Source organism: Oncorhynchus clarkii, chromosome 20 (assembly GCF_045791955.1).
Source record: "Oncorhynchus clarkii lewisi isolate Uvic-CL-2024 chromosome 20, UVic_Ocla_1.0, whole genome shotgun sequence".
Taxonomy (NCBI): domain Eukaryota; kingdom Metazoa; phylum Chordata; class Actinopteri; order Salmoniformes; family Salmonidae; genus Oncorhynchus; species Oncorhynchus clarkii.
This window is the reverse complement of record NC_092166.1, coordinates 13,374,445-13,393,899: the sequence shown is the minus strand read 5'-3', so window position 1 is coordinate 13,393,899 and position 19,455 is coordinate 13,374,445. Positions and strand designations below refer to the sequence as shown.

The 19,455-nt window shown below is 43.2% G+C and overlaps 2 protein-coding genes across 2 annotated transcripts; both read right to left on the bottom strand.

Annotated features, from left to right (window-relative positions):
- Positions 1-266: 266 nt before the first annotated feature.
- Positions 267-12,809, bottom strand: LOC139375947 (regulator of nonsense transcripts 1-like). The gene is made up of 23 exons (XM_071117923.1): positions 12,499-12,809; positions 11,789-11,925; positions 11,573-11,662; positions 11,243-11,410; positions 10,874-11,054; positions 10,386-10,547; positions 10,176-10,263; positions 9,779-9,877; positions 9,497-9,605; positions 9,229-9,388; positions 9,011-9,129; positions 8,636-8,800; positions 8,050-8,164; positions 7,791-7,934; positions 7,021-7,234; positions 6,218-6,335; positions 5,939-6,095; positions 5,512-5,654; positions 5,060-5,234; positions 4,805-4,886; positions 4,331-4,725; positions 4,106-4,225; positions 267-3,948 (listed from the first exon to the last, which is right to left on the bottom strand). The coding sequence occupies exons 1-22, from the start codon at positions 12,664-12,666 to the stop codon at positions 4,109-4,111; spliced, it is 3,306 nt and encodes a 1,101-aa protein (XP_070974024.1). The 5' UTR covers positions 12,667-12,809; the 3' UTR covers positions 267-3,948; positions 4,106-4,108.
- Positions 12,810-15,683: 2,874 nt separating this feature from the next.
- On the bottom strand, positions 15,684-19,207 carry LOC139375946 (pyroglutamyl-peptidase I). The gene is made up of 5 exons (XM_071117922.1): positions 18,549-19,207; positions 17,781-17,833; positions 16,993-17,109; positions 16,552-16,784; positions 15,684-16,245 (listed from the first exon to the last, which is right to left on the bottom strand). Exons 1-5 carry the CDS (start codon positions 18,577-18,579, stop codon positions 16,026-16,028), a joined length of 654 nt encoding a protein of 217 aa, XP_070974023.1. The 5' UTR covers positions 18,580-19,207; the 3' UTR covers positions 15,684-16,025.
- Positions 19,208-19,455: the final 248 nt, after the last annotated feature.

The window sequence follows — 19,455 nt, the reverse complement described above, 5'->3', positions numbered from 1 at the left end:
AATCAGATTTAAAAAACAGAAAAATACACCTTATGGAACAGTGGGGACTGTACACATGGATGTTGTATTGTAGATATATGGTAGTAGAGTAGTGGCCTGAGGGCACACACTTAATGTGTTGTGAAAAGTGTTATGAAATGTTATGTAATATTTTAAATGGTATATTACTGCCTTAATGTTTCTGGACCCCAGGAAGAGTAGCCTCTACCTTGGCAGGAACTGATGGGGATCCTTAATAAATACAATAGAAATACAACAAAATGGAATAAGAGGTATGAATACTTTATGAAGGCACTGTGCATCAATGATTCTCCATGTGACAGGGTAGGTCTACTACATGTTTGAAGATGTATGTATTGGTAGTTTTATCAAAATTAAAAGGACATTCAAAAGGGGAAAGTAAAATTTCAACTTCAACCGGAAAAAAGGGTTCTCGCAATCTACCAAATACATTTGGGGGGGGGGGTAGGCTTGAAAACACAACCCTAGGCAACACAGTGACTAGGATCTGGTTTAAAGTATGGACTCTTGGCATAATGGAACTACGTCACTACTTTATTCACTTAGATAAAATACAAAAAAGTAGCTAGAGATCACAGAAGTTATTTTTAAATGAGTGCATTTAGCAAGTGGCTAGTCTGCATAAACTATCTTCAATAAAACCCCTGCAAAGGTTTTGCCTACAAACTTTAGTTTAGAATCGCAACGTTCTGGCATGTCTGCCTCGTTGTTTGTTGGGAGAGTCCCTGGAAAATATTTTTCCCTTACACTACATTACCAAATGTATGTGGACACCTGCTCATCATTCCAAAAATCATGGGCATTAATATGGAGTTGCTGCTTTGCTGCTATAACAGCCTACTCTCTTCTGGAAAGGTTTCCTTGGAACATTACTGCGGGCGGGGACTTGCTTCCATTCAGCCACAATAGCATAGTGAGGTCCGGCACTGATGTTGGGCGTTTAGGCCTGGCTCGCAGTTGGCGTTCCAATTCATCCCAAAGGTGTTCGATGGGGTTGAGGTCAGGCCTCTGTGCAGGCCAGTCAAGTTCTTCCACACTGATCGACAAACTATTTCTGAATGGACTTCGCTTTGTGCACGGGGAATTGTCATGCTGTTGCCACGAAGTTGGAAGTCCAGAATCATCTAGAATGTCATTTTATGCCTTAACATTAAGATTTCCCTTCACTGGAACTAAGGGGCCTAGTTGAAACCATGAAAAACAGCCCAACCATTATTTTTCCTCTACCAAACTTTACAGTTGGCACTATGCATTGGGGCAGGTAGCTTTCTCCTGGCATTCGCCAAACCCAGATTCTTCTGTCGGACTGCCAGATGGTGAAGCGTGATTCATCATGCCAGAGAACGCATTTCCACTACTCCAGAGTCCAATGACGGCGAGCTTTACACCACTCCAGCCAACGCTTGGCATTGCGCATGGTGATCTTAGGCTTGTGAGCGGTTGCTCGGCCATGGAAACCCATTTCATTAAGCTCCCAACGAACAGTTCTTGCGCTGATGTTGATTCCAGGGGTAGTTTGGAACTATGTGTTGCAACCAAGGACAGACTAATTTTACAAGCTACGCCCTTTAGCGGTCCCGTTCTATGAGCTTGTGTGGCCTACCACTTTGCGGCTGAGCCGTTGTTGCTCCTAGACGTTTCCACTTCACAATAACAGCATTTACAATTGACTGGGGAAGCTCTAGCAGGGCAGGAATTTGACAAACTGACTTGTTGGAAAGGTGGCATCCTATGACAGTGCCACATTGAAAGTCACTTAGCATTTCAGTAAGGTCATTATATTGTCAATGTTTGTCTATGGAGATTGCATGGCTGGGTACTCGATTGTATATACCCATCAGTAACAGATGGGTCTGAAATAGCCGAATCCACTCATTTGAATCGGTGTCCACATACTGCTGGAAATATAGTGTAGGTAGTGACAGTTCCTCTATGCTAAAAGAGTCCATCATTGGGGGCGTTCCTGTGCCCAGGCGTTGATGGCATTTAAAGTATCAGCTAACCACATATGTTATAGCAATCTGTCAGTTAATGACATAGTTGATGACAGGGCACGCAACCACTGATTGATACATGCAATGTCTGACCAGGGGAACACGAGCATTGAAACCAGACCCTAGTCATGTTCCCCTGCTCAGACATTGCATGCATCAACCACTGGTTGCATGGCACGTCCTCGACTATGTCGTCAGGGACCAGATTGCTATCTATCTATCTATATATCTATATATATATAACGATCTGGCCTGCATCAGCAAAGGAACGCACCCACTGGTTTGCCTAGGGTCAGGTTTGAGACTAGATCTGTGGTGGGGGCTACACAAATCTACACCATAACCTTTCATGGGCACTAAATATAAAAGTACCTACTGTGTCTACAACACCAACATACAAATATTTATTCTCATCCTCTGCCACATACTGACAGAAATGCCTCCCTTCGGTCAACAAACTCATCAAGGTATGGTCAGAAATTATATATTTATATTTTTAAGTGAGTTCATAACCTTCATTCAGATATCATTTTCACATGGGCCAATGATAGCCAGTACTGAATACCTACATTTAGCAGTTGCCAGAGGCTTCTAACCTTCCTCAGTAGTCAGGTCCAGACTTCCACTTGTGAATACTGCAGAGTCTTATCCCAGTAGTATTCACACACTTCATTACTATAACCTCTCTGAACATAAATTCTTGTTCCCTTGCAACACCTCTTATGAGTTGTTCACCAACAAAGTAAAACATGATTTAATACATAATTTCATGTTTAAACTTGGGTCTCTAGGGATAACTTATCTGCTTAATGTGGATTAATCAATTAGCCATGTAGCCATGCAAATTATATGTGCATTCTACAAGTGCTTTCTTTGTGGCATTTCATGTCTGTGAAGCTGTGACTAATTTTAAAGTAATAATTTGGAGGTCATTTTAAAGAGCAAGTGATGACTGCTTTTTCGATTACAATAAGTTGGTTATGGTATTCTTTTTACTCTCCTTTTTGTACTACAGATAGACTTAAGAAAAAAACAAAAACCTGTCTCGCAAACTACAGATCTTTCAAGTCCACCACTTCAGATCGAGACAATAATGTTTCCTTTAATTGTTTCAAGAGCCATTCCACCACTTATCCTTCAGAAAGACCAGAGCGGAAAGCCAGTGAAATTCACCAGCTTTCAAAACCTCTGCAACAACAGACCTCATGTAGAAAACTTTCCAACTCAAAGTTGAAAAAGATGAATGGTCAGTATTCTTCCGACTTCTGCACCATTTGATTCCGTTTGAGACGTTCAACAAGACCATTCTTGGTCTGCCTAAAACCTCACGCCTCTAGCTCAAACATGTTCAAATGCAGAGCATGAGCACGGATCAACTTTGAGGTTAGAAATTTTCCCAAATCGACTGACTGCTTCAAGAGTTTCGTCCCCTTTTTCCCCTCTCTAGCTGGCAGGAGACGGTTTTGTAGAGTGAGGTTGGAGGGTTGTGTGAGAACTCTTCTCAGTCTCTCTGCTCCGAGAACAATGTCCTCAGCCAACTAACTTGTGGTCCCTGGGGGAGAAGAGGTGGCAGGGATGTGACTCCTGTGACCCCATTGAGGATCCATGACCTTTCACCCCTCGACTCATCATCAAAGGGCTTGTCGCTCCGACGCTGCTACCCCAACGTATGCTGCTTCTCCTTTTCTCCGTGTGCGAGCAGCGCCTTCTCTCTCCCTCCTCCTCGCTCTTGTCCTGTCCAGCTCTACCCCCATTTTTCTCTCACTCTTGTGATTGGTTGGTTTCTCTCGGTCTCTCTCCTGTTGCTTTCACACAGTGGTGCTTCAGTTGTAGCAGTGGAAAACGGGTATCCATATGTTCTTTTTTTGATATTACCCAGATTAAAATGGCGACGAACTAAGCTCAGCACAGGCCTAGCTCCTTTTCCCACAACCTAAGAGTCAAATAAAACAAAGATTACTTTTATACCCTGACAAAGACGAGATATAAAATAGCTTCTGGTATCCTATTTACTCCACCTGATATTACTACAGCAACAGTTGGCTTAGCTCATAGAATATAGAGCAAAAAGTTCCAATGTAGTCTCTTACACTCTAGTACTGGGACAGTCCAGTCACACCATGTTGATAAGCTCTTTCCCCTTGGTAGGTGGAGTCTTGGGAGAGGGCCACGTCAATCTGGGACTTGAACTCATCGCCAAGGTAACTGTCCTGTAAGAAAAACAACAAAGGAGAAGCTTTTAGCCTGCATGTACATGTCTATCAGAGCAAGAACGTCTGCCATGAGAAACAAATGTAAACGTTCTTCTGCTTTACCTGAGAGAGTTCAGGCTGGGAGAGGCCAGGCTGGCTCATCTGGGAAGGCTGGCTCATGGTGATGTAGCCCTGTGTGAGGGGTCCCTGGGAGAAGGGCTGGGAGCCCAGGTCCTGGCTGGCCTGGCTGCCACTCATGAGGCCGTGCTGCCCGCTGCCCCCGCCGTGGTTCCCCATGCCACGGCTCCGCTGGCGCCCACCTCGCACCCCTCCGCCGCCCGCCTTACCCTTCATACCTCCACCACGGCCTGCTGGGGGGCAGTGGACCTGGCCCAGGTAGCCTGGCGGCGGCATGGGGGGCATGACCAGGTTGAAGGGAATGTTCATGGAGGCCATGGGGCCCGGACCAATCATGCCGATCTGGTCGTGGGTCTGGAAGTACATGTTGGATGAACGTCCTAGAAGAAAAGAAAACATATTGAACAACGGCAAAACAGGTAAAGAAACACAAGTTTACAGTTTGACATAGTCTCTCACCAGTGCTGCTGCGGTCATACACAGATCCAGGAATAAGAGCCTCCCTTGCATCATACATGGCTGTGCTCATGAAACGGCCCCCCTGAAGAACCCACACATGAAACAAACATTTCAGTAAGTCTAACACACACAGTAGCCTATGCATATATTTTTACAATGGTCTACTGGCAAAGTAAAATCATGAAAGTAAACACCACGCACTACATAAAGTTGTACATAATCCAACACACATAGGTTTAGGGGGGGACGACTCACAGGGTTGATGGCGTTGACCAGCTTGCGGGGCTTGCTGAACTGCATGAGGCTCTCCCTCAGGTTGTTGAGGGGTCCCTCCACCAGAACCTTCTGCTCCTTATAGTAGTTGAGCAGGTGGTTCCACAGAGGCTGCTTGGACAGGGCCTTGGGGTTGCCCACGATGATAACCCCATACCTATACACACACACACAAATAGGACATAGTTCCTTTCAAATACTTCCTTCACAGATATATAGAAAATAATAATATGTAAATCATTTCTCTTTGCAGTGTGACAGTGTTTTAGCCCGAGTAATGACATTTTGCTCTGAGGATTTAGAAATTGTTGACATAATTCTAAATACAAATATTAAAATAGTCTTGCAAAACTTGAAAGACAGGATAATGCTACGATTTTCTTGTTATCTGTTGAGCATCAGGAGACAGAGAGAATGGTCCATGTGTTGTTTACCTGGCCCTGGTGAGAGCCACGTTGAGACGGCGTGGGTCATTGAGGAAGCCAATGCCCTGGTGCTCGTTGGCTCTGACACAGGACAGGATGATGAAGTCCTTCTCTCTGCCCTGGAACGCATCAACGCTGGCTATCTCCACCTCCTGAGGACAGCCAAGAGACAGGAAAGCAATTAGATAAGCTAACATAGACGCACCATTCCACCATCCATTTGAATGTTTTAAGTGAAGGCCAAACTGGATGAATGATTCCATGAGCACATTACTAAACCAATGTAAACTGATTTATTTAGATTCATGCACTCCCATTTCAAGCTATAACTATATTTCAAACCTGCTACATTATAGTGAGAATATGACTGACAGACTGGAGTGCTGCAGCGGACAAGATTGGTCACATATTGTAGAGCCAAGCCTGTGTTTTGTACCTGGTAGAGCTTGGTGTGGAGGGAGCCACTGAACTGCATGTACTGCACCAGGTAGGACCTCTGGCCCTCGTAGGGGGTGATGATGCCTATCTGGTCAGGCTTGGCCCCAGCCTTTAGCAGCCTGGTGGTGATCTTCTCCACGTTGGAAGCCTCAGTTCTGTACAGCGGGAGAGAGTGAAGAAAACCTTATTCACAAAACATACCCTTTTTATGACTGGAGTCATAAATGGTCAGTGTACGAAAGCACTGGAATGACAAATGCTTCAGTTTGTCAAATACCTGTTAAGATAGGAGGTTCCAGAGCTTGCAATTTCTTCCTGGCCCAGGGTCACGTAGAAGAACATGGGCTTGTCTGGTTGTGGCCACTGGAAGTCAAAGCCTTTCTTGATGCGGTCAGCTGTGTAAGTCAAATAAAAATGGGTCAAGAAAAGAAGTTAGTAAAATGTACATTTAGGTGAATCCAGATTTAAGTGTAAATTAAGCCAATGTCGTGTATTACCTTTTTATATGGGTGTTTTACATCTGGTGCAAGCTGAGTAAATATGGCTGTTATAAGGCAATTCATGATTGTTCTGTTTTCTTGTTCCTTAGAGACATGATCTAAACTACCCAACCAGTTTGTAGACAACAGGGAGCCCATTCCCCTCTTGCTGGACAAGCACATCAGGAGGACAAGCTAACCCTCACCTGTGTTTACGAGAATTCTATAGACGGGATGGCTGACAACGTCCAAAAACGATGCGTGTAGGCAGTGTGGTTAGATAGCTTGCCATGTGAGAAATCATAGTTGGCCCGTGTCAGCTCGTTGTATCTTGTTATCGATACCATGTCTTGAATCATGTCATGTCTATGCTAGTATGGTTCACTAGTTAACTAACCAGCAACTGTAACAATGTATTTGAGAGACAAGTGCTCATTGTGCAAATGCATTTACGTTTTCAATAAACATTTGGAGACTAAATATAGTTTACAACAGTCTATGCCAACACAGTCTGTTCTGCGCCATAGTTGCACACGCCTCGGTTTTGTTGCTAAACCAACCCGTGTACACACTGGCCCAGTTCCATTCCTCACCAACTTACCTGCGGTGACTCCGTTCTGCAGGGAGCCCTCGTAGAAGATGTTGGAGGGGAAAGCGCTGAGGGCCGGGTGCATACGGTACTGCACCTGCAGACGGATGGGCCTGATGCCCAGCACCACGAGACGCTCAAACAGGGACTGGGACAGGCCCGCCTTGGCAGCCTTCTTACACATCACTACTGGACCCAGCTGGCAGTGGTCTCCCACCAGGATCAGCTAGAGAGAAACAGAGAGAAATCATAGATTTAGTACAAATAGAAAGGCTATTCCAATTCAAATCCATTGTTGTGTGGTGTAGGAACTAGTATTGGGCATAGCATTTGCATGTGTTTATTTGCTATATTGTAATTACTTTGCCACCATGACCTATTTATTGCCTTACCTCTCTTATCCTACCTCATTTGCACATGCTCTATATAGATTTCCCTACTGTATATTTGTTTTACTCCATGTGTAACTCTGTGTTGTTGTATGTGTCGAACTGCTTTGCTTTATCTTGGCCAGTTGCAAATGAGAACTTGTTCTCAACTAGCCTACCTGGTTAAATAAAGGTGAAATAAAAAAAACATCACAACTCAGAGAAAGTAGTGCCCGTCTCAGTGTCACATTCAACCAAGCACAAACATCCGGAGAAAGGTGATAAATGTAACTGCACTTTTCCCTCAGCAACAACCTTTGATAAACATTCTGTATAAGAAAGAGAGAGAAGTTGGGACTTGTCATGGATAACTGAATGGACATAATTTATCGTAGAGATTGCCCTGAGACATACCTGCTTGGCCCCCAGTATGACAGGCACCATACACTCTGGCTCAGTGGCCTGGGTGCTCTCATCAATGAGGATGGAGCGGAACTGCATCTTGGCCAGGCGGGGGTCTCCTGCCCCCACACAGGTACAGCAGATCACATCAGCATTCTGTGGAGCAGAGATGGGAGACGTGGTCAGTGATAATCAACCTCAGGGAGTAGTGGAATTATGACATTTTAGGACTTTGTTTTAAGGGAGTGTGTGGAAAAGGAGCAGGTGTTACCATAAGTAGTTCCCTCTCGGCGGTGCGCTTCAGGGCCCTGTAGCGCTTCTCGTCCGAGGAGGACAGCTCCCCAGTCTCGTCCTTCAGCTGCTGGAGCTTCTGAAGCTCTGGTATACTGCATACAGATACAACAAAAATACAAACTGAGAAACCAGTACTCTTTAGTGTGGAGAAATTATGTGGCCTATGTTGAAAGTTCAGAAAAGCTGCAAGACAGAGAACATGCCTCTGAACATGAACTGAGAATCCATGCTTTCAAACTGAGGCAACTCATATTGCCCATAGCTGAGTTCTCAAGTTCTCTGCCAGGGTGGCAGGTAGCCTAGTGGTTAGAGCGTTGAGCCAGTCACTGAAAGGTTGCTGGATCGAATCCCCGAGCTGACAAGGTTCTGTCGTTCTGCCCCTGAACAAGGCAGTTAACCCACTGTTCCTCGGTAGGCTGTCATTGTAAATAAGAATTTGTTCTTAACTGACTTGCCTAGTCAAATAAAATAAAAGTGGAATCGATTCTTTGTCTCCTGAGTTAGCAGGACACCTGATAAGATGAAGACACCATATTCCTCTCTCGATAGCAGTCCCAGGTTACCTGTCCATGTTGCGGATCTGGTTGTGCAGAGCCAGGAAGGACACAGGGGAGTCGATGGCCTCTCTGCTCTTGGCAGACAGCCTCACCACCTTCAGACCTGACATGTGGATCTTCTCAGTCAGCTGGTCCACCGCAATGTTACTGGGAGCACACACCAGCACAGGCCTGAGGACACACACAACTGGTGTTAGGGATGGACAAGAGCGCTTATAAAACCTTTAGGTTGGTCAATTTAGAAAGAATATATATTTTGCAATGATGATCTCTGCCAAGACTAGATAGACTATAAGAGTAGTTACTCTTATAGTGAAAGTTATTTACTTATAAGTACTGTATATGGTTAAGTACTGTATATATTAAGTGAACACATCTTACCCGTTGCCCTGTCTGGCCAGGTGGTACACTACAGTGGCAGAGGTGACAGTTTTCCCCGTGCCAGGGGGCCCCTGGATGAGACTGAGAGGACGCTGCAGCACAGTCTTCACAGCATATACCTATGTGATGACATTTTAAAATGCCAAACTGTCAGCAAATATCGTTTTAGAAGGGATAACTCAAATCTACTCATAACTTCTGCATATGGTAACACCCACCTGTGAGTGGTTGAGGTCAGGCAGGCCCTGGGCGGTGAAGCGTTTGGGCAGCTGACACTTGATGACCACATCCTCCACCTCGTGACCCAGCAGCTTGTGGTAGATGTACCCGGACACAGAGGTCTCGTCCACGGCAAAGGTCTTCAGGGCACTTTGCATCCTGGAGGAAAGTTTGAAACCGTGTGTAATATTAAGTCCATTGCCAAAAGCAAGCTTAGCTCAACCCATTTGTTGCGTTTCATATGGATTGGTGTCAGGAGGTTCCTACCGGTCAAAGGAGGTGGACTTCCACACAAAGTCAACCTGGAAGTTGTGTGGTACTTCCACGGGGGCCCCAGCACTGCTCCTCAGCTCAATGGCTATCTCATCGCCATAGTCTATTGTCACAGGATTAAGGACTACACGCCACATAACACCTATTCCTTCCAGAGACTAATGCTATCAGTGGTCAGAGAGACAATATTCCCAAACTCATTTTTGAATTTGAATCAAATTAGTAACGAAGAGTCAAAGGTAACATAAGAGCATAATGATTTTTAACAAAGGATACTGTCTGGGACTTTGATGACATGTCCAATGCCTTTCCAGAGTGGGGCAAGGTCTCCCTTGTACCTCAGGCAAATCTCATCTCCCTGCATCAGGCGCATGTCTTCAGAAATACAGTGAATAGTAGAAAAAGGACAGCAAGGACAAGGGAATTGGCTGATGAAAAGCACAATTTAGAATCCATAGACTTCAGGACATTAGTCATACAAACCTAGAATCGTGTACACACACACACACACACACACACACACACACACACACACACACACACATATACAGACTCAAGACTAGAAGACACTCCGGCATGCTCATCAGTGAGAACGTGAGGGAGGTTGTGGCCGGAATGGAATGGACATGGAACACTCGTGAACACTGACGTTGATGAACAAAAAATGAATTACCACCTGAGTCCGTCTTGGGAAGGCTGAAATAAGCAATCCGCTTTTTATTGAGTCCCAAGTCCCACCTGACAGTAATATTGTCTTGGGTCTGTGAAACAAACAGACGAGACGGCAATTAATTAACCATCTAAAACCAAACGGTCTTTACCGTGACATCCAAAAGCAGGAGGAGCTAGCCTGAAAACTCCAGCAGAAAACAGTAGAACTTACCTGGGACTCTTTGAGTTTCTTATCGTAGTCAGCCTCCAGTTTGACCAGGGGGCCAAAGATGTTCTGGTACTGGTAGGCATCCTCGTAGCGCAGCAACACGTGCTGAGGCTCCTCGTCCACGCCGGGCTTCTCCAGGTCCTCCAGAGTGGCTGTGGGGTTTTCCTGAAGACACCCAGTCAAACAACAGCCACCGATAAAGAGCACTGCTTACTTTATTTGAGAAATAAAATTCATAATAAAAGCCAGTAGCTCTCCATGACCAAAGTAAAAGGCCACTGGCCTACAGTAAACCACTGGGTTAACTCTTGCTAAATTTACATATGTAATTTAGCTGACGCACTTATCCAGAGCTAATTACAGTAGTGAGTGCATATATTTTCATATTTTTCGGCACTGGTCCCCCGTGGGAATCGAACCTACAGCCCTGGCGTTGCTAGCACCATGCTCTATCAACTGAGCCACACAGGACCATAAGGTAGTTTATGAACCTTCCAGAGCTCCTCAAGCTTGTTTATCTGCTGGGCGGTGATCTGGCGTGCCCGGAGCTGCTCCTGCTCAGAGGGGATCTTAACCAGCCAGGACAGGAAGCAGCGGTCCTGGATCAGCGGCTGCCACTGGGAGCTGTCCCAGTTGATGTCTTTCAGACTGCTCTGACTGGCACATGGCTGCCTGTATTACCAAACACAAACAATACGTCCATCAATGCACTCCACTACAAAATCACTTTGATTCAATAATAAGAGCTATTGGATTATGGGTCCAAAAAGGGCCAAGAACATTTTGAAAAATAGGACATCTGATCATTGTGAAACAGAATGGTGCAAAAATGGTTAGTAAACACCATAGACCGGCTTTACCTGCAAAGCAGTACCACCACAGAGTCTGCCTTGGCAGGGATGAACCCCAGGAGGAAGACGTTGCGACAGCCACAGTTGTAGCACTCCAGGACCGTCTCCCCCAAAGGACCATCCTTGTGCAGAGTCACCTCCTTGGACTTGGCTCTGACCAGGTGGTTCACAATGTGGCTGAGAGAGGAAAATATGAACAGATTTAGCAACATTTCTGATAGACATTTATAAAATGTCCTTTGGGACTCATGTGCCTCACATTCTACTTTATGTGTGTGTATAGTCTTCCACATAGACGCCAACTACATTTAGCTAAGTTGGTTGTTCTTTGGAGCTTACCTGCCAGATGTATTGCCACGTCCATTGCAAAACCACTTCTTGCTGGTGTTGCAATACACCACACAAGCAGGATCGTGAATGCCACAGTAACTTGGGAAAGCAAAACAAGGATAATGTCACAACCGTAAAAACTTTACAAGGAGGAAAACAAATATTTATTATGAACTCTGCAAGACAGCACCAAAAGATCAATCAAAAGATATTTCTGAACATTACCTGCATGCATGGACTGGGAGGTCTTTAGTATAATAGCTGTCTTCCTCGTCTTCTTCAAAGTTCAACTCTGCAAGAAGTTGACTTGCTTTCACAACAGGGTCATCCCCATTCTGCTGTACTCCATCAGGCCCATTCACCTGGAGAAAACATGGAAATTTCATTTCAATAGCGGCGGGCAAAATAATGTAAATAACCTGGAAATGGACACCACCACAGATAACGTTTTAACTACAAGTGCAACAGACAGTTAGTAAACTAACGTTAGCTAGCTATCAAATGCACTTGTAGCAAGCTCACAGCAGTTAGCTAGGATGCCTGCTATGTAACGCGGGCAGATGAATTTAGGAATGCTACACTCAGTGCCATGGCGTTATCAAGAAAATGACAGGCTGCTTGACAATCTTGGTGTCCATCCCACAACGCGTACAAGCAAATTAGCTAATACTAGCATGCTAAATTATATGTAAACATGCTGGCTAAGTTAACTGGTTAGCCAGCTACGTGGCCTCTGAGACAGATGCATGTGTTCTCTTTGTAACTATACAGCTAGCTACCAGCGTGCTAGCTGTGCTAACATAGCTGCTTCTGCTAATATAGTTAGCACACTGGCTAGCTATCTCCAAGGTTCCGTATGTACAATACCCTGTAGCTTGTTAGCGAGTTTTTATTTGCTAGTTTGAAACCACACAGGCAACAAAAATTAAACGAACCTGATTTTCCAACTGACTCTGCGTTTGGCCTGTTTGAGTCTGGCTCGGCAGGGTAAAATCCGTGAACTCATACTCCGAACCCTGGGTATCTGCTCCAAGCAACTCCGCTTCCTCAGTGTCCAGGAACGTGAGAGTCTGCGAGCTCGGCCCGTACGCCTCAACACTCATTTTCTCCACCAACAGTGATATTTCAGAATGATATTTAAAATTGAATCGCTAACTAAACAAAGTGTAGATATCCCTGCCAAACTTAAACAAATATCGAAATACCTAAGCACATGAATAAACTGAGAACACACGGTCTCGTGAGCCTCAACTCCCACTCGAAGTAATGACGTAACACCTTGCACACAGCACAAAATGCAAAGAGCACATCATAGGTCGTCAAATTTGACAAAAGCTGGATCCCTTCTAGCCATAACCACATTCAAAGTGTCCATGGCATAACGTTTACACAAAAGGGGAATATTTTTCACAATCCTTGATTAGGCCTTAGAGTCAGAATGTGTTTATCATGTACAGTAATTTAGAAGATGCTGTTATCCAGAGCAACTTACAGGAGCAGTTACTGTAGGGTTAAATGCCTTGCTCAAGGGGCACACTGACAGATTGTTTTAACCTAGTCGGCTGAGGGAATCAAACCAGCAACCTTTTGGTTAATAACACAACACTCTTAACCGCTTACCCTTTCCTGGTAATATTATGTAAGTAAGATGACATTCATTCAAATTCTTTCCAATTGCAATAGATGTACATGATGAATTCATAGGAAGAAGAGCACATACTACTAGTTACCAATAGTTATTTTACTTGGTATGGCTTAAGCTTATTGGCTTAAATTTTTCTTTAAGTGGTTTAATCACAGCATTAGACCATATTCTGAAGAAGAATACAGATACCAAATACAAAATAAAAATGTCCATTACATTATTCATCACATTACAAATATTGATTGTATATGCAATAAATTACCTGAGATAATAACAAATGGTTGAAGTACATTAATTAAAAAAAAACATTTTTGTGTCCTTATATTGTACACTATACAATATACTGATATTGTACAATTTCATAACAAATATTAAACACATGATGAGGGGGGCTAGAGATTGTAAAAGAAATGGCACGCTACGTTGACCATTATGTCAAAGCGAGAGTGATTTGTGAGGGGAATAAGGAACTAAAAAGGGAACTATTTAAAATAGTGAGAAAGAAGCAGGCATACAGCTGTCAGGACGATGTGGCTTAAAAGCACTGAATATCCAAAGATGGCTGCATTCCAAACACTTAAAAGACACACCCTCTCCCCTCAAACTTCTGATGACGTACCATGACGTCTGACGAGTTTACACTTGTAGGGCAAGGGAGGATGACATTTTAAATGGACTGCCCTTGCCCGGAAATTCGTCACTCGTTCGTCCCGCGAATATTGTGTTTTTAGCCACCGGTAGCTTGTGGGTGCTTTATATGGGCTACAGTCAATTATGATTGCATGTCTACTTATATTAACTATATAGTTATTAATATACGCTTACTGTATGATAGTTAGCTAATTCATTTGCTAGCTAACGTTAGCCTGCCTAGCTGGAACTTCTGAAGAAGGAACATGTTTTATTTATACAATTTCCAAAAAGCTATCCAAACAAAAACATAATTACTTTTACGTGACGCGAATTTAATTATGGGGCGTTTCAAGCCCCGAAGTGAACATAAGTGTACACTCGCAAAATCTTATCAACAACGAGGGCTGAGGGATTTACGTTGCGAACTTCCCTTGCTTTGGTCGACCGACGACCAAGATGGCCGCAGGGATTACTCCAAGGGCATTGCATAAAGTGAGGATAGTGGACTAGGGTGCGTCTTTTATGAGTTTAAAACGTAGCCAATGGTTCTCTCATCTACAGCATCATTTATTGGACCATTACAGTGTGTCGTCTTGTGTTGCTGCTATGCTATGTTGTTGTTTTAGGCCTCTCTTTATGTAGCGTTGTCTCTCTTGTCGTGATGTGTGTTTTGTCCTATATTTTATTTTTAATCCCATCCCCATCTCCGCAGGGGGTCATTTGGTAGGCTGTCATTGTAAATAAGAATTTGTTCTTAACTGACTTTTTCTGTTAAATAAAGATTAAATACAATATTAAAAAAGTTTCTTTGTGAAATAGTCAAATAACAATACCCAGAGCCATTGATATAATATACGTGTATACCAGAGGAGGCTGGTGTGAGGAGCCATAGGAGGATGGGCTCATTGTAGTGGCTGGAATGGAATCAATGGAACGAGTCAAAAACGCTGTTTCCAAGTGTTTGGTATGTTTGATACCATTCAATTGATTCCATTCCAACCATTAAAATGAGCCTGTCCTCCTATAGCTCCTCCCACCAGCCTACCCGGATGGACACATCCATTGCTCTGCCTATTCTCATTCATACAGTGCCTTGCGAAAGTATTCGGCCCCCTTGAACTTTGCGACCTTCCATTTCAATATTATCGCTTGCACAGTGCTCCTTGGGATGTTTAAAGCTTGGGAAATCTTTTTGTATCCAAATCCGGCTTTAAACTTCTTCACAACAGTATCTCGGACCTGCCTGGTGTGTTCCTTGTTCTTCATGATGCTCTCTGCGCTTTTAACGGACCTCTGAGACTATCACAGTGCAGGTGCATTTATACGGAGACTTGATTACACACAGGTGGATTGTATTTATCATCATTAGTCATTTAGGTCAACATTGGATCATTCAGAGATCCTCACTGAACTTCTGGAGAGAGTTTGAAAGTAAAGGGGCTGAAAGTAAAGGGGCTGAATAATTTTGCACGCCCAATTTTTCAGTTTTTGATTTGTTAAAAAAGTTTGAAATATCCAATAAATGTCGTTCCACTTCATGATTGTGTCCCACTTGTGTTTGATTCTTCACAAAAAAATACAGTTTTATATCTTTATGTTTGAAGCCTGAAATGTGGCAAACGGTCGCAAAGTTCAAGGGGGCCGAATACTTTCGCAAGGCACTGTATACTCTCCCTTTCTCTAGTTCAGGGGGAGTGCTGATAGCCCTCTCTTTAGCTACTGCTTAGTGGGGTATCAGTTGTATCTGTCCTTAAAGTTAGAATCCTTAGATGCTACATCAATTTTTGGACTTGTGCTATATAACCATTGATTCTTGACGAATATAACGTATGAATGCCTCATGAGCTTAGTTCAAATTTCATACCCCATCAGAACCCATAATATAAGCTTGTTGTACACCAATGTTTGTAAGCAAACTAAATGTAAACAAACACTGTATAGCCTCAAAACATGGTTAAAACTATCATTTTGAAATCATGGATGGTCAGTCCGTGAATATAGCTCTGTCTATGAATTTGAGAGTGGTCACATTTCTTCAGGCCCATCCCTCAGGTTTTTACCAAAACAGAGGCAGGGTCACCACTTTGTTATTGTTTCAATTAAGGATTCCAGCTTTAAGTGCTTTATCTGTCCATTGGGGACAGGAGCAGTGAGTTGAGGACAGAGGTCACCGGAAGTCATTCTTTAGTGAGCATGCTGATGGTGCTGGTGGCTGCAGTGGTGGTGGTCATGGTCATCATCCTCAGATTGACCCACAAGCTCCAGCATCTCCCCCACTACGGCCTGCAAGGCTCTGCCTAGGTCCTGGGCACTGTAGGGCTTCTCTAGTGGAGGAACGTGCACAAACGCTGACCTGCCCTTCCCCAGGTACAGCGACATGTAGTAGGTGTAGTCACACAGGTATCTGACCAGATCAAAGGTTAAGTTAGGGTTAAAGAGACAACAGAAGACATTAGCTTTTATCAGAATCAATGGATTTGCCATTTAGGTAAATGAGATTTCTGAAGTGGCAACTTCAGGGGGACAGACCACCCACATTATTATATAACATCTTATCACTACCTAGAAAGTATGCTACAATTAAAGATCATAGATAGGATGTAATTTGTGTGAACATTCCCTTTAATGTAGTTTCATTGAAAAAAGTATGAGATCATAAATAGTGGCATGTGACTGGTTGAATGAGAGTAGAGTCGAACACAGCACTCACCGGCCTGCATCCTTTGATACTGACACTGCCACGCCAAGCCTTGAGGAGTTGACCCTCTTGCAGACTAGATCCATGTCTATGACTGAATCGATGCAGTCAGGACCACCGTCCATGCAACACTGAGAGTCTGGACAGAAGCTGCAGTTGTCCACCCGCTTGTAGCCGTGGTTGTGGCCACATTTCTCCAGGGTGACTGTGGTGGCTATCCCAGAGACCCCGACATGGACCACCAACTGTTGACCCACGGAGAAGAGAATGTGTGTTAAATGTAGCCACTGTTATACCAATAGAGACTCTACATCATATTTCAAACTGTAGCCTAAATGTCATACAGTAAGGGTGCACCTGTCGAACACTATTACTAATGCCTTTTACCATGCAGTAAAAAAAAGATATTGTGAGGAACAACACTTGACATTTGCTGTGACTTCCTGTGGCTACCTGTGGCTGATGCTGTTTCCATAGAGATGGCAGTAGACTCTGAACTGCCTGGTACTCCACTGGCACCTCACAGACATATAGGTCCACACTCTGACCCAAGCCCAACCGCTCCAGTTCCTGTACACAGAGGAAACAGGAAGTGTGTAAGGAACCACAAACCCTATTTAATTAGATAAAGCTTTATTGTTCCTTTTGAGGCATTTGTTGTGCCTCAAGGTTGTAAAAATCAGTTGCCTTTACACCTGTTGTGATAACACTAATTACTATAGTAACAACATTGCATTCATATATTGTTAAATAGTGAAAAGTGATTACTTATTCATTATTAAGTCATTAAGCACTTGCCGTTACGACAGAGGATCTGCTTTAGCACATTCCTTTTTCCACTTGTGTATTAACATGAAACACTTATATCCATTAGTCCCTACTATGCAATGAAGTAATTATTCTTAAATGTCATGCAATGTGATACAATTTTGTGTTACTACTCATGTGGAAATCAACGTAAGGTGTTGCCAATAAGAATAGACCTCTTAATAATGCACCATAATGCACTTGCCGTTACGACAGAGGTGCTAAAGCAGATCATTCCTTTTTCCACTTGTGTATTAACATGAAACACTTATATCCATTAATCCCTACTATGAAATGAAGTAATTATTCTTAAATGTCATGCAATGTGATACAATTTTGTGTTACTACTCATGTGGAAATCAACGTAAGGTGTTGCCAATAAGAATAGACCTCTTAATAATGCACCATACAGAACACGCAACAAACTCACTTACCTGCACTGCCACCCAGCTAGCATTCACGGTGTGATCGCCAAAAGGTTCAAACCCTAAAAAAATATAGATTATATTGATAGCCTTTTAAGTCCTCGCCTAGTAACACCAGTATACACCAATGCAACATTACATTTTTATAGCTGCTTATCATTCTACCCCTATCTAAATGAAAGTCACAATAATCTTAGTTCGAAAGTCTAACGGACATCTCAAGTTAAATATTATCTATTACAACAGCTGACATGTATAATCAATTGTAACACAATATATGCAAATGAGTGCATGGGTTTTATAGATGAGATGACACTATACTACAATTTCCATTTAAGTTATATCGGGGGAGAAGAGTAGGTTAAGAATATGCTTCTTGTCAGCACGAATTTAGCCAGCATCATTCTCAATAGTATCACAATAATATCACGACAAGGCAAACATGTACCCATAAATGGCTGAATGGCTACAACGATCCATAAATGGCTACATTATCGCCTCTGACTTGATCTGTCTGTAATAGGTTGGTCTGCCTCAACATTACAATTCATACATTTCAACCTGACAGACAGGCTTTGTGAATGTAAGATGAAGATGCACAATACTGTACAGTAGACGGTCAGTAGTTGTTTAGTAGTTGAGGAACAATGTCGTTTTCAAGATGACACAATATACACGTAATTCCAATCTTTAATAGTTAGGCAACTCATTTTAATCAAAAGTTTATATAAGAACTGACAGCAAACTAAGACAGTATAGGCTACATAAATCACTTACCTGTCACTATTACCGTCCTTTTAGTCGCCATTATTTGTGAGTTATTGTAAATTCTGCAAGAATGTAACGTTAATCTACTCTTTTTCAACCCTGATGAGTTGAGAATTCCTCCTCGATTCTCTTCCGCTATCTATTCATTATTTTTGCAAGAGCTCGAGCGAGCGTTCTCGGTTTCTTCCAGTCCTTCTACGCTGTTGACAACACTACTCTATACCTCAACATCCAGCCACCTATCGCCACCTACTGCAATGGAATTCATGCTCAGCGCATGAGCTCATTTATTTGACAAATTTGGCTTAACCTTTTGTTGAAATTACATAATATAACCGATGTGAAATGTCTAGTTAGTTAGCGGTGTACGCTAGTAGCGTTTAATCGGCGACGTCACTCGCTCTGAGACTGAAGTAGTTGTTTTCCTTAATTCCGTACGGGCCGTGGCTTTTGTGGAGCGAGAGGTAGCTATGCTTCGTGGGTGACCGATATCTGTGTGTTTCGAGGGTTCCTGGTTCGAGGTCAGGTTGAGGAATGGAAGCAAATATTTATATTGATGCTGTTGATCAGGATAAATTAGTTGGGCTCTGCCAAAGATGATCTATTATATTGACAAGATAGCCCAGTGACCACTCTAACAATGGAAATACATGTCCTCAATAGTCCACAGTATGAGTCATAATACCCATGAAGCCTAGCGGTCAAACGGAAATGGTTCCAATAATTTGTCCACCATTCATTCTTCCCCCATAGGGGATTTTAGAAGCACTTAAAATAAGGGCTGCGTTTCGTGTAGGCTTTCCCCGGAGTGACATTTTGATAACCATGTACAGTTCTCTAGGACAAGGTGACTTTTATCAATATATTCGTCTGTATTTACCCCACCATAATGAAATTCTAATTAGCTGCTAATGTG